The sequence below is a fragment of the Festucalex cinctus genome, chromosome 11 (genome assembly GCF_051991245.1).
Source record: "Festucalex cinctus isolate MCC-2025b chromosome 11, RoL_Fcin_1.0, whole genome shotgun sequence".
In the NCBI taxonomy this organism is placed as follows: Eukaryota; Metazoa; Chordata; class Actinopteri; order Syngnathiformes; family Syngnathidae; genus Festucalex; species Festucalex cinctus.
The window spans coordinates 12493611-12509720 of record NC_135421.1 but is presented as its reverse complement, the minus strand read 5'-3'; the positions used below and the strand labels follow the sequence as shown (position 1 = coordinate 12509720).

General features: G+C 36.5%; 1 protein-coding gene across 6 annotated transcripts in view; it reads right to left on the bottom strand.

The window, feature by feature from the left end:
- Nucleotides 1-16110, bottom strand: part of lmo7a (LIM domain 7a) — a 67945-nt gene that overhangs the window by 34046 nt on the left and 17789 nt on the right. For all 6 annotated transcript variants that reach the window (XM_077536037.1, XM_077536032.1, XM_077536035.1 and 3 more), the window contains exon 5: nt 10504-10610. In XM_077536037.1, coding sequence (XP_077392163.1) covers nt 10504-10610 — 107 coding nt within the window. The remainder of the gene's footprint in view (nt 1-10503; nt 10611-16110) is intronic.

The window sequence follows — 16110 nt, the reverse complement described above, 5'->3', positions numbered from 1 at the left end:
GTACAGTCACAATCACCTGTGTGTCATCTCTATTCAGAGAGGCCCATAAACAATGATAATGGCCCACACAGTACACCAGTGGTGAGATACAGTAAACTTACACTCATGAATTTGTTCCGTCACGCGCGAACGCAATAGCCACACGTGCCATCTCTCATTTTCATGTCTTCCTTGCATGCAGCATTTCAGCCTGACTGATACACCTGCTAGGGTGTGGGTGGGGCTTAAAACAAGGACAACCAGTTGATTAAACAGTAATAATAACATGAATGAATTTGATAATGAATGTTAAGAGTTGGAACTGCACACATTCCTTGTTGTTGTCGTGCACATTCTTGGCAATAAACAGGCTCAAAAGTACAAGTTCAAGTGGTTGATGATAATGGTGTGCGATACTGCAAGATTTGCTGTCAAACGGACACTAAGAAATACAAGGTGAGTGTCACCGGAATGATACTTCATAATAATGAATGTGGCTCCATCATAAAATTGCTAAATCTAAGTGAATATTCATGACCTTTAATTGACTTTTGCTTCTTTTTCCTTTGGATTACTAATCTGCTATATGTGCCTAACGTCAGGTTACCAAACCCAGAAAACAGCTTAGCAGGCTTCGTCTATATTCTGCAATAATGAGCATAACAACAGGTTGATGAAATTAAAATAGCTAAATTTTGTTTTCTTTATGGCTGGTGTTTTCAGACAAAAGTGAAATATCACTCATATACCAATATAAATGCATGCATTCAACTTGGGATGGGGAACCAGCCTTCAAATAATTGATGACCTCCATCCAACAAAGGTGATATACAGTAATTTGTGATAAAAGTTTAGATCACAAATACGCCACAAACTATAACCCTTTTTCACATTAATAGCATTTTATAAACTTCTGAAAATCTTTCACTATTGCCGTACTTTACAATGCTGCAGCACTATACAGTAGAGGAAAGATCTTATTGCAAATCACACATCTCTTGCTCGTCTCTGCTTTGCTTGTTTCATGTATAGTCATGTCACCACCTCCCACTCTCCAATTCTGTACTTCCAGTAATGTGTTACAAAAATAAGAGCCTTCAAAAACTAACTTCCTCCTCAGCTTCTGAAAGCACCTCCACAAACATGTGAAGCGATGTCATCGTAAAAATACAACACACTTTAACAGTACACATTTTCTGCTGATAAAGGGGGTGTGTTACGTTCCAAAAAGAAGCTCCTCCACCGCTAAGTGAATGTTGGTATCAACCTCAATATTGTGATCGATCCGGCCACCACTAGTTAGAAAGTATCTTAAGCTGCAATTTTGGAGCGCATACTGCACACCAACTATTTTATGAGGAGAAACAGCTGAACTCCCCAAACAGGAAGTGTCGTTTCACACCTAATACTAATCATACTAATCTTACAAATGAAAGCAGCCATGACATACTTATTCATAACTGCAGTACTGTATGCTTTTTCTTATAATAAGGCCCGGTAGCAATTTTCCAATGGACAAGACTAAAAATAAAGGAACACAAAATAACTATTTCAATGGGTCCAAAGCCTGAGGGTGTTTCTGTTTTACAGTCAGCTGACAGTCTGTGTGACTCAGCATTGTAGTCTATGTGATTGTTATTCTATTCCATTCTATCTTGCATAAGTATATACGGGATTTTATTTATTTTTTTTGAAGTGAAAGCAAATGTTTGCAAAGTCTTACTGCCGCTGCACACATGCTCATCCCTTCACTTATGCAAACCTTTCATTCAAACACACAAATGACGCGGAGAAAGTGCTCAACAAAATGTTAGCATATGTACAGGTCGTAATAATAAAACAGTGGCCCATGCTACATTCACCACACTGTCTGATTGAAAAGTACAATTTTGAGAACTATGGTATTGGTACATGGATAAGTTAATATGTATATTTGTTAAACCTATGTTTATGTTTCAATACAAAGCCTAACGTATCTCCAAAGTGTGTGAGCTTTTACTATCTGGATACAAGGTAGAATAAACAATTACTGGTGTTTTTGCTTAAGCTAGTAGCTAGTACAAGCAACTATTTACAGTAAAAGCTAGTAGCACATAAACTACAAGCTGGTACAAGCAACTACAAAATATTAGCTCATAAGCAACAAGCAAGTAGAAACTACTTTTACTTCTAGTACAAGGTATTTACTAATAACAGATAGATAGCAGTAAATCAGCCCCTTTTTGAAACTGACCACTGGGTATACTCATTTGACAGCTCATTTGACTCGTTTGATATACACAAATTTGTTGAAAATACCTGAAAATTATTTGATTATTGATAGCATGATCATGTTAATGATTAAGAAACCGATAAATATCAATATGCAACACTTTAGTTCTACAAAGCTCTGTCGTGCCAGGTTTAAATTTTCAAATGATCACTTTTACAATATTCCAAGAAAATCACTGGTGAGCTATTTTATTTTTAGAACAGACCCGAGGGCTACTCATGTTCCGTGTGGGCAACCTGTAGCCCGCGGGCACCAGTTTGGTGACCTCGATAAGCTATCGATGTATTTACAACTAGCGATTGATCATAATTTTGGGGCGCTTCCAAAACAAAACAAAAAAAAAAAAAAATAATAATAATAATAATAATAATAATAATAATAATAATAATAATTTTGGGGCGCTATGGTGTTGATGTTAACGAGCAACTGCATTTGACAGCTTGGCGTGAACAAAGCTTGGAATAGGATGGCTGACATGTGGCTCCAACTTCAACTAAGCAGTGTTTGGAAACCCAAATAAGATGGCATTTTTTTTGTTCATATACTTCCTGAGAAGTTGTCATTCTGGAGGTGGGAGGGACTTCGCCTTACAGGAATGACATATGATGAGTTAATACTGACACTTTGTATAGTCAACATCAACTACACCGCGGATTTGGTGTCCAGCTCTGTCGCATACATTAAGACAAGACATGATGGCACACTTGCATTTCTGCATTCATTCAGTGCCTCATCTGAAACCTCCCCAGTTTGATGAGTGCCCTTTCATTAGATTTCACACAAGCACAGGGGCAGACACAGCAGTGTACACGCAGAGACACTCACACACAGGCACGTGCGTGCGCGAGCACACACACAATACAATTCAACACTTGAACAGAGGAGGCACCCGTGCCAGGCATCGTATTGTCTCAGCAAGTGAAAAAGGAGGGAGTGAGTGAGGTCTGGTGTTAAACCACAAATAATACCATCTTCGTTTAAATTTATGGTATGTTCACCATCACCAAGGCTACTGTCACACTTCCATGTCATGCTACTTAGGAAAGAAGATAAAGCTGTCACACGCACACACGCTCGGATCACTCTTGTCCTTTCCTTTGCTTTCCACATAGGAAAGGACAAGTTTCTATCCACATTGTATCTGCATACTGTATCTACTCGCTCATATAACCTTCAACAAGAAGTGTAATAGCTCAGTGCTTGTCAAGCATGTTCGCCATCAAACAGACATTTCATTGGGTAACCCTGCACGGTCTAAAGGCATCCAAAGCAACATTTCTGATAATAATGCTCAGAACAGGGTTTTATTACTGCACTGATTGCTCAGCTGTTGGACAAAAGCCACCGTTCAAAAAAACAAAATTAGCTCATAGGACCACACGAGTATCCCGAGTGCCTGCTCTAAAAATAGCTTGCCGGTGCTGGGACATTGTGATTTTCTAGGAATGCTGTAATGGAAGTGATCACTTGAAAATAGAAACACTGGCAGAGTTTAAAAAAGGTTGGTGACCTCTGGTCTAATCAATGTGCTGATTGTTTTCCCTCTTGGACCTATGTATAATACACTCCTTTGATTTGGGATGTTTGGTTTTTTTTCGGAGGGGCAAAACAAAATTTTTTATTTTATCCTTGAAAAATGGGATACCATTAGCTAGTAAGCTAATGCTACAAGCAACTATCTACAAACTACGAGACAGGCTTCAATCTAGTACAAACTATCTACAGTTTAGTGGAGTGGAGTCCTGCAGGTTTTGGATGTTTCCGTGCTCCAATGCACCTGTTTCCAATGAACAGAATCGTTATCAGGCTTATGCAGTGCTTGTTGATGAGCTTCAGGTGTGTTGGAGAAGGACCGTGTTTGGACACCATTGGTTTAGTGCAAGCAGCACCTAATTACAAGCTATTAGTAGTACAAGTGGCTAACCTGACAATAGCCAGATTGATAATTGTGATTCACTCAAGGGAGTTCTCCAACAATATCAATCTGGGACTGCTCCACGGTGATTTGCTCAGGAATGGCGGGACATTCCGTACAATACTTCGAGCCGATTGGACAATGCGGCATCTTGTGCACGTTTGTTTTGACCGATCACGGCAACGGATGAAAATGTCGTCTTCGGTCTCATTTTAGGGAGAAAAAAAAAGCACAAACAACTTTACCGGATAAAAATGCACAAAAAGCCTCTCGCTGTTCAACATTCAACAAGGAAATGGTGAGAACAGAATTAAATGCAGCGTCCATTTGTCCATGTTAGATTGTTTGTTTCCCCCTGCGTCAGCGCTTCCTGGTTTCGTCACAGCTGCATATCCCGCCCCCAAACACAATACCGCTTTGTGATGGCCCGAACCCCCAGTGGTTCAGATCGGTGAAAATCAGTGGGCTCGGTACAAGATGTATTCTCGGGACTTTGTGAACTCACAAATACCACGAGAATACAGCTTGCAGCGCAAGGTTAAGAAAATGAACGATTCACATGAAACAAGGTAGCAGCAACTAGGTAGCATTTAGTCAGCTATATTCATGTAAGCTACTAGGTACTAACTAAGTTATAGCTAGTAAGCTCTAAGTTAGCAAAAGTTGAAAACTAGCTAGTTTAAAACTTTTATTAAAAACTATTAAAGCTATCAAATACTAGCTTGTAATACCATGTAGCACTGTTAGCACAAGCCACAAGCTAGTAGAAGCTACACTTTTCTGAAGGCTGCTCTCCAGGCTGTAGTTCCGTGGTGAAGTGAAATAGTTTCCATGATTCATCTGGACGACGTTAATTTCCCTGTCAGCTGAAAAAAAATGGGATAGATTTGGCGTTAAGACGGTGGTGAATCACAACCTCCAGTGTGATGAATCAGGCCTGGTCAAATGTCATCTTTTAAGGTACAGAATAAAATGCTCTTCTTATCACTGGCATCTCTGCCACAACACCCACTATTGCTATATGACACTTTGTATATTGTCTGTACTTGACGTCACTGATAACGGCTCTTCTATGAGAGAGCAGCTTGCACAAGCGTGAGCCAATAGAATCACCACAAAGCTCAAAGGTCAGTACACACACGTCTGATTATACTTTTATGGTTGCTGCAACAAGGCACAAGTTCATACGCACATTACAAGTTCATCAGAACAATTTTTTCCCAGTCGTTACCCAGGTCTGCAGGCTTGTAATATTTCAAAGTAGCCCATACACAAGGCAGTATTATTGTTTTACATACTGTCGCAACACATCCCGTTTAGATGGGAAACCAGTCGAGCAGCATTGAACATACTCTAAATATTTTGGATGAGGGTTCAAACACTTGTACTTTTAACTTCCTATGTGGCTTTGACATACTTTACTGTATTTGTTCCTGTGCTAATAGTTGTTGGTAGCTACTCAATGCTGGAGTTTAAAAAAATGTTTAAAAGTAAAGTTCAAAAAAATTATCTATGTCAGACCAGTATATGAAAAATGTACATGTGAGTATGTGTAAATGATCTAGATAGGTATTATGGTATATGTTTAGTAAATTTATGTATATATGTTTTTGGTAAATGTGAATATGTTAAGTGCACTTGTGTATATATATATATATATATATATATATAACTTGGGTTATATATATCATTTATTATTTTATTATTATTTTTTAATAATTAGTAAATTAAAATTGTATTAATAATGAAATAAGTTTAAATATATTTAGTAAAAGGGGTAGGACTAGATAAGTTTTAACTTCTTCCTACTCCCTTTTGAACATGTAAGTTATGATTAATTGAATGATTATGTTATTGGGATTTTCTTCTCTTTTGATTGTTGTTGTTTTTTGTTTTATCTCTGCTGTTCATCTGTTTATATGTTCAAAAAAATAATAAAAGGAAAAAAGGAAAGGAAAGCTATTTATTCAAATGAAGGTGGGACGAGGCATCTATTAAAGTTGAATCAACACATTTTTGATTATCATTATATATCACTGGCGTTGGGTGAAATCCTCGTACCTCCAAATTCACCACTTTTTAGAAAAGTCCAAATACATCACGTTTGGTCATCCACCAACTTTGTATTAACATTAACTGCAAGCCCTTTTCAACACTTAGATTGGTCAATAATTTGTAAAATTAACACCCACATATGTGTACTGACCAAAAGGTTTGCGAAAAAATAATAAATCTACCAAATTGATATGCATGTCAACGTCAAGTGGAGTTTCAAAAACAACCTACAACAGCCTAAAGGATTATTATGCTATAACTGAAACAGAATGATTGGAACTTAAAGCATGTATCACTCTTGAAACTACGCCCTACCAGTTAGAATGCAGTACAAGCTACAAGCACCTAACTATGGAACATACAAACCAAGAGAAGCTACTAACAACTCCCAATGATGGAGCAAACAACTCTCCTGTAGCTACGAACCACTTTTAGCTTGTAAGTAGGGATTTAACAGAACGGTAATATTGCGATATTAAAATTACCATGAAATCGTTGTCATCCTGTCACAATGTTAAAAGCAGCGCATCTCTTAAAAATGCTAGGTTGTATTCCGTTAGACTTCATCAGTTCCAGTTATCATTCAGACTTCATCACCAGTGCTTTAGAGGAACTTTGCAGCGTGAAAGGGAACTTCAGGCTGAGAATAGCACAGGTTACAATGGATTCATGGGGAAGAGGAGTTTGGACACACAACACAGCAAAGACAGCTGCTGGAGACCACTCTCTCTTGCCGTGCTCTGATCAAGTGAAATCAAGACGCTTGACATTATCTCCTCCCACTGTTACCGCCTGCTGTTTTATTAGTTACGCAATCTCGACTCAGAAATTCCTGTAATGGGTAACATGACCCACACTTTTGAATTCTTTCCCCTCAAAATTCAAACACCTGCTATTCATGTCTCTTTCCTGAATAAAACACACTTTCAAAACACACATAGGTATAAGCTCACCCCCATACACATTGCAGAATGCAGTGGAGGGATGAGGGGACGCTATTTAAAGCTCTTCTACAGAGTTACGATACCATTCATTCCAATCAAGCTTGACAATTTTGCTTGTCGAACAAACACGCCGGAGAGTCTAATAATAGGATGGGGCTTCCACCTCATCTCCCCTTTTCTCACATGGTGGCAAAGAGAAATGCATAACAACTGCAATAGCAAGTTGCACAAGTCCGTTGGTGTAAATGCAGCGTATCTACTGGTTCCCCTCATATAGGGGCTGGTGGAGATGCTGTAATAAACTGCAGAGGGGACAAGGGGCAATAATAAATAACAGGGAGGAAAGAAATTAGCTTGGGCAAAATGCAATAGGCAGTACGGCAAGTGTCTTTTGGGGATACGGCTTTTCTTTTTTTCCTACAAATAAATACTCATGCTCAATTAAAACTATTATACATGACAGATACTTTATTATTATTATTACTATTATTATTATTATTATCATTATTATTATTAAATTATTTTTTCTTTTATAAATTGAATGATGATGATGGTTTATTAAACTATATATTTAACATCCAGTTTTTACTTTGTATTTTTTTCTTAACAATATCACATTTTTTTCCTCAAAGGAATAATGATGGTTGAAAAATAACAGCATAATATACTGTACGTATAAGCTTCTATTAGGGGTAAGGCATTTATTATTATTTTTTTTATAAAACACATTTTTATTATTGTACCGGTAATAGTAACATGTTTTTCTACGTTTAAATAAAGATGCTTAATTAAAATTCCCTATCTGCCATCATAGAGGTATGGCGTTCATTAGGGGTAGACATGTTAGTACAAATATTATTATGAAATACACACACGCACACTATATATAGTATAAGGGAGGACACTATTTGAGTAAATACTGTAATGCAACTTCTCCAACAGTATGGAGTTTATAGAACACAATGTCTTAAAAGAGTTAAAATAGTCTGATGCTTTCACCCCCCCACATCAAACAATACCTTTGATGTACAGCATTGTTAACATATTTCCAAAGTAAGGAAGATATGAAAAAAAAAACGCAATGGCGGAAGTGGCCAAGAAGATAAACGGCCGATTTATGACTCATTCCAATGCTCCATAAAGAAAGTGTTTGACGCACTGATATCATATTGTATCATAGGGCATCATTGTTAGCTTGGAGGGTGTGCCACGATAACGTGGCAGATTTGTTTGTTTAGCGTACGTACAGTTGATCTCTGTGTCTTATGTGCTTTCAACATCACTTTGGGCGATAAACCAAGCATGGCTAATCCAGCCCAGAGAGGATGATGGGGAGAAAAAAATGGATTGCAGGAAAGTGGTTGGGGCATGGAGTTCAGTGACAGATATCTGACAGAAGGAGCACCGTTACGCATTGAGGGCACAAGGTCACAGGTATATTTATAAACAAAGCTAAAAAAGGGAAAAAAAAAACCCTGCCGTGTCTGTCTGTCTATCTATCTATCTATCTATCTTTTAGTTTAAAAAGTCATATTTTTTCCATTTCCCCCACCTCCCAGCTCCAGCCTGCTTGCATTAGCTCAGTTCTATCTACTGCCTTGTCAGGCATGCCAAAATGTTACTTCTCGCACAGCACCTGTCCCATACACCACTCAAAAGCATGCCTCACCTAGTCGGCTCCCTCCTACCCGAGTGCAAAAAGCGAACAGGTTGTTCGACATGCCGCTCTGCTGGCCACACTACCGAAACTACAACAAACAGTGTTGAAATGTCATCGACTTCCTATATGACTGTACTGCACCGACCAGGCAAAGGCCTTAGTTTTACTCCTCTCAACGGACTAGAACCTACACCCAAAGGGAGTGATGGGATCAAAACATGCCAGAGAAAGCATCGATGAATCATACTTCATCGAAAACAACATAGTTTCAACATGAAAATACATGTCAAACTAGAACGGCAGTCCGCCAAGGCCAAACAACCTCAGTTTGGATCAGCACCAAATTGTGCACATTCATACAGTAGAAAAACACGCCTGCAGCATACGCCTGCTTTTGTCATTAAAATGTATGGACTTTTCAATCAGAAATCAATACTGATATTTGGTTTGCAGTGACAACAATTGTGGGGAAAATAAAGATTATTTTTTTCCTGATCCCACACAATCATATACTGTATAGTGCAGTTCAGATCAAGGTCAAACAATCTCTTTGGAAATTGGAATTAAGGAAAATGTTGAGGGGAAAAAAACTTCCAGCAATGTTAAAAATGTGAAAAATTAATCCTGGCACTGCCACATCAAATATTAATGTGGTCTTTCAGAGTTAATAATTTCCATGCAATACTGCTTCCAATATGCAATGAATAAATAAATAAATAAATAAATCAATCTCCAAATTAAACTGTATATTTTTTGCTTTCAATCCAAAACACAATATTTTATGAATAAAGCACCAATTAATAATCATTCAGGACAATTAAGTTGTGGAACTGCATCTTTTTTTTTTTTTTTTTTTTTTTAAATCAGGATCATATCCAAAATGCAACGTTTATTTTCCTGAATTAAGGTAGGTTAGCATGGGCAATTTTAGACCCACTTTATCACACATTTTCTATAGTATAAGGTTGCTATATTTCACATACTAATTTTCTTAAAAACAGTGGTTTAAAAAAAAAAAAATCCACTCCTTTATCCTGAGCGACACCAACATTGTATGCTTCTCCCTGAGCCCATTTCCAAACCCTCAATAACATTAAAGGGAAACTGGATACTTGAACATTGCTAATTTAAAAAAAATAAAATAAAAAAATGACATTTCACCCAAAAAACTTGCAATTTTCACAATAGTGTTAAAATACATATATATGTATATATATATATATTGAAAAATAAACTATTAACAACAGCAGTGAGAGCCTTTATCCAATTCTGCATCAAAATTATAGCCCATGCCTCATCCCTCAATAATATTTACAGGACATTTGATAAGTTGTTTTTGCATAACCCTGTTTACAAAGCACAACACCAGCTATTTGTGCTACAAAATAAAATAATACAAAACGTTTTCAAACACCAGTGGAAAAATAATTTCTGGATCTGTGCAAACATTCAATGGGTTCTTCCTGTGATGACTTTTGCAGACATTGGTAAAAGTAGTTTGAAAGCTATTCTGCCAACAGCCAAAGGGCAATGACGCCAGTTGCAATGAATAACATGCACGTGTGCTGCGAGAATGCAACAATGAGGAACTACAGTAAAGTACAGTACTGTCCATTCAAAGTCTCATTCATACAACATACAAAAGTAAAGCATCCAGCGCAGAAGTTAGCTCACTCACTTGACTGTGACTCTTGACGACAAGTCCTGGAGATCTCCGGGGTGAAAGAGCTGCGCCTCCTTGAGTCCGAGCTTCAGGCAGCCCTTGAGGAAGACGTTAATGTTGTCCTGGATGGATGAGAACAAGACAGCACAGATGAGGTCTGTCCACCTCCACACACAAAAAAAGTAACCACTCGAGAATTTTCTGGCAGCACTGGCGACACAGCCTGCGACTCATTGCTTCCAAAGTTCATATCGCACAGGCAGGCGGGCGGGCAGGGAGGAGCATGTTTGTGCGTGTGTGTGTGCATAACAAACATGCAGTGCAGTGAAGGGCGGGGTGGCAGCGTGTGACAGGAGCTGACTGACAGCGGCAACGCCACCTGTGGGCAGGGCTCGGGTGTGGCTACAAGTGCTAAAATGAGGAAGTGTGATATCACAGGCTTCATGTTTGGACTCCTCCTCCTCTTCCTCACAGCCCATCTGTGGAATCTGAGGGGCAGCGGCTTATTTTGGAGATGGTTGCTAGGAGAGGGGAGGTGATAGAAACACACCTAATCCCTTTGGAAACACTTTGGGGACAATTACTATAAATTATCCATCTATCCACCACTTACACTCACTAGGGTTGCGGGCGTGCTGGAGCCTATCCCAGCTGTCTTTGGGCGGTAGGCGGGTATACCCTGAACTGTTCACCAGCCAATTGCAGGGCACACAGAGATAAACAACCCACTCACAATGGGCAATTAAGAGTGTTCAATTAACCTAGCATGAATGTTTTTGGAACGTGGGAGCAAACTGGAGTATGCACAGGGATGCAAAATCCACACAGGAATGGTGGAACTTGGAATCGAACCCACGACCATACTTAAATATATGGTTGTTTAATTGATCAGTCTATTTTTTATTTAATGGGGTGGATGATCTCAATTCCTTTTTGGTAAAATAAATAAATAAATAAATAATATATATATATATATATATATATATATATATATATATATATATATATATATATATATATATATATATATATATATATATATATTAGGGGTGTGAATTGCCTAGTACCTGACGATTCGATTCGTATCACGATTCACAGGTCACGATTCGATTCGATACCGATTAATCCCGATACGAATTCGAAGTCGATTGTTGCGATTTTTTTTCATTCAAATTTAGAAAATACTAATCAGTAAGCTTATAGAGTGTAAGATTTATATGAAAATGTATTATTTATTTATCTGAAATTTCAGTCTTATAGAGGTTGTAATCTGTTTCATGTTTGAACAGCATTAAAATAAAATATTAAGGCTTAATGTTCCGTTCATATAACATTCTTCCATGCTCAAGGTGTGAATCCTAACCCGAAGTCAGACGTTTTGTTGAATATTTTTCCATTAAAAATGGAAGTTTAAAAATCGATTCACAAAAACAAAAAACAAAAAAAAAAAAAAAAAAAAAAAAAAGATTCAGCCGCCTATTGAATCGATTCGAGAATTGCGCGATGTAGTATCGCGATATATTGCCGAATCGATTTTTTTAACACCCCTAATATATATATATATATATATATATATATATATATATATATATATATATATATATATATATATATATATATATATATATATATATATTAGGGGTGTGAATTGCCTAGTACCTGACGATTCGATTCGTATCACGATTCACAGGTCACGATTCGATTCGATACCGATTAATCCCGATACGAATGGTCACGATTCGATACCGATTAATCCCGATACGAATTTATAAGTCGATTGTTGCGATTTTTTTTCATTCATATTTAGAAAATACTAATCAGTAAGCTTGTAGAGTGTAAGATTTATATGAAAATGTATTATTTATTTATCTGAAATTTCAGTCTTATAGAGGTTGTAATCTGTTTCATGTTTGAACAGCATTAAAATAAAAATATTAAGGCTTAATGTGCCGTTCATATAACATTCTTCCATGCTCAAGGTGTGAATCCTAAAAAAAAAAAAAAAAAAAAAAAATCGATTATGCCGATTATTGAATCGATTCGAGAATCGCGCGATGTAGTATCGCGATATATCGCCGAATCGATTTTTTTTTACCACCCCTAATATATATATATATATATATATATATATATATATGATACCTAAGTACCTAATTTTAAAAATATATGTATACATATAAAATATGAGAAAATGAAAATACAAATCTATAAATCAAATTTTTAATTAATAGGTAGGCACCTCACTCAGTTTGTTTGTATTTATATACACATTATTATATTGCTTATGTTACTTGTAGATGACTTAAAATAGAGCTGTCAAAATTAATCGACAAGTAAATTATTATCAAATTAATCAATTATTTTCATAATCAAGTAATCGTTTGGAGCCATTTTTTAATTTAAAATTGTCCAAATCCTGTGATTTCAGCATATCAACAGTAATTATCTGATTTCTGTAGTCCTTCATGAAAGAAGACTGTTTGTCTTCTGTGTTGAATCAAAATAATTTGTAAATATCTGTTTTTACTTTGGAAAACAATGACCGAACCGGTAACATAAGACAGCATCAATCCCCCTATTTTTTAAATTACTATATGAAAACGAAGTATGAAATAAACACCAATCACTGGTTAATAAACAGTAATCAGGGAAAAAATTGCTTTTGTAATAGACTTGAAGGCAAAATTAAAATGAAGCCGGCAAGTCGATGATCGCTTGAATAATCGATAGATTAATGGATTCTAAAAATATTCAATAGTGTCAGCACTAATTTAAATAATATTTTTGGTCGGCACTCTGAACGTTCTTAACGCCTTCTTCAGGACAAAAAAGACTTGACATTATGCAGTTGTCACAGAGCTAAAGTGAGTTCCAAGTGAGGACGTGGGATGACATCATCATGGTCGGGCGTAATTGCTGGGTAGATTCTATATTTAAAAAGGCCCAAACATGCTGGCTCCGTATGCCACTGTGGCTGCCCACAGGCCAATTACCCAACCAATCTGTCTTTGTAATAATTATCTTACCCAGTCATTAATATGTAAAATTAAAGGAAACCAATAAAATACACATCCCCTACAGTGAATTTTGCTTTTAACACAGGGGTGGTGATTATATATATAATTTTTTGGGGCTAAACGTCTTGCATTACTTCACCATAAAATATAGGGATTTTTTTCATCCATTCATTTTAGTGCATGTCCTCATAAGGTTACAGGTGAACTCAAGCCTATCCAAGCTGATTTTGGGAGAGAGGCAGGGTAAAACCTGGATTGCTCGTCAGCCAATCACATGGCATATAGGAAAAAATAACTGTCACAGTTGCATGGTGCTGCAAAGTGTGGCATGTAATAATGCCATGATCAGAGAAAGAGGGTAAGCTAACATTAGCATGTGTTTATTTTCGACATTTATAGATTCTTTAATTGTTGTTAGAATTGCACAGCCTGATAATTGGTGTTGTGTGCCGTGCGTGGCTCACGGGCCGCAGGTTTTCTACCTGTGCTTAATCTAAAAAATAGTTCACATGCGCAGACTAATTAAGTTGTTTTCCACCTCGCCTTCTTCGACTCATCTCCAGAATGTTGCCTGACTGACTGACTGACATGATTGCGCAAACAGCGCCCCAGCGCAAATATGTTGCTGGTTTGATTCCTGGGTTATGAGAGAAGTGCAGAAAGATCCTCTTTGAACATCGACAGAAAACAACTCAACTCAACTCAAGTTTATTTATACAGCGCTTTCAAACAGCCTCAGCTGTCACAAAGCGCTTTACAGAAACACAAAAAAAACAAACATAACATAAAAACATTAACACCAATACAATCACAACAAACATTCTTCCATTCCTACATATGCGTTGATGTTTGAAGCAGTTACAGATGAAAGAGGACAGAATCAGTCTCTTTTCAGCAGTTGATCAGACATGATCTCAACGTACATGACGTCACACACGTTTGCTACAAGCAAAGTTTGCTTATAAGCTAGCTCATAAACAAAAACATAAACAAAAGCAGCCTGTTATCAAGGATTAGGACAAATTATCTCAATTGGTAATTACCAATATATTTACCCTTTTTTTTTTTTATATATGTTAAGGCAATTGAGAGCACTTTCTATTACACAAGGCAATTTATTTGAATATTAATTAATTCATTAATTTGATTGTGATTATTTTCTATGTATTTTTCATATATATTATCATATACCTACTGCAAAATATATTGGAAACGCCATTTTTTTTTTTTTTTTTGAAGAAGAAGAAGAATAGTTCACTGGCTACCAAATTGCTACTTGTTGTGAGGTAAGTTGAGTTGAGGTTACTGCCAATATGTCGCGCTCAATATTTAATTAGGCAGCGCGATGGCTCGAATCTCTTAAAACTCACAACTCGGATCACTCGTAAATCAAAGCACCATTGAGCAACGCTTAAAACTGTTTTTAAAACAGCACATTTTGGGCCCATACAAGCAAATCTAATAACTTTGATTAACTTTTAATACAGTTAGCAGGTGAGCAGTTAAGGGTGGACACCTAGGATAAGCCCCAGCTCACCCGCAACAACTCATTTGCTCCCAAAAACCTATTTTAACCTATTTTAAATATTACCATGCTCCTAAAGAGGTCTAAAGATATTATACATATACATATATATATATATATATATATATATATATATATATATACATATACATATATATATATACATATATATATATATATATATATACATATATATATATATATATATATACATATATATATATATATACATATATATATATACATATATATATATATATATACATACATATATATATATATACATATATATATATATATATACATATATATATATATATATATATATATATATATAAGCGGTCAAGAAAATGGATGGATGGATGGATGGATGGATGGATGTATATACAAGGCTTTGATGCAGCCTCTGAACAGAAGAGAATGATTCATGCAATGGTAATTATTACAAAAACGGCCAGCACATTGCAGCAGAGTATAAGAGATCAACCTGGACCATGTTGCAACAAGCTCTTTTTCCCACAGTTTTAAACAGATTTGTGAATAATGATGAAACTTTGCTATATTTTACTGCTAATTGATGCAAAATGGAAACAGATACAAATATACTTCCTTTTCCTGATGAAAGAAGAGACTCTAATCTTTGTTTTGGTAGGTTCCATGTTTTGATAGCAATAGGACACAATACTCTGTGGGCATTGCAAAATCAGTGAAAACCCAGTCAAACAGCGATAAATGTGCAAGGAGTGAATGAGTTAATTAGGACAAGCACAATAATGGATAATATGTATTAAAATTTCCTTTGAGATTGTAGTTGGGGAACTCTGAGCTTTTTTCTTGCATTGATCCTGTCAATTTGAAAGCTAAAACCACCCATTGAGCCATTGTTAAAGACATTGTAATCGCCCACATAGTTGTTAGAATTGTAGTTAATGTCACACCAAATTACATTGCAGGCACACTGGCAGCTTTGAGATAAGAGTGTCTTTGGAATGTCGCTGCCACGCGCCTGCTTTTAATCCTGCTAAATATGCCGTGTCCGTCCTCAATGGCCTCAAATACTTTTCACGCTGACTTAAAGTG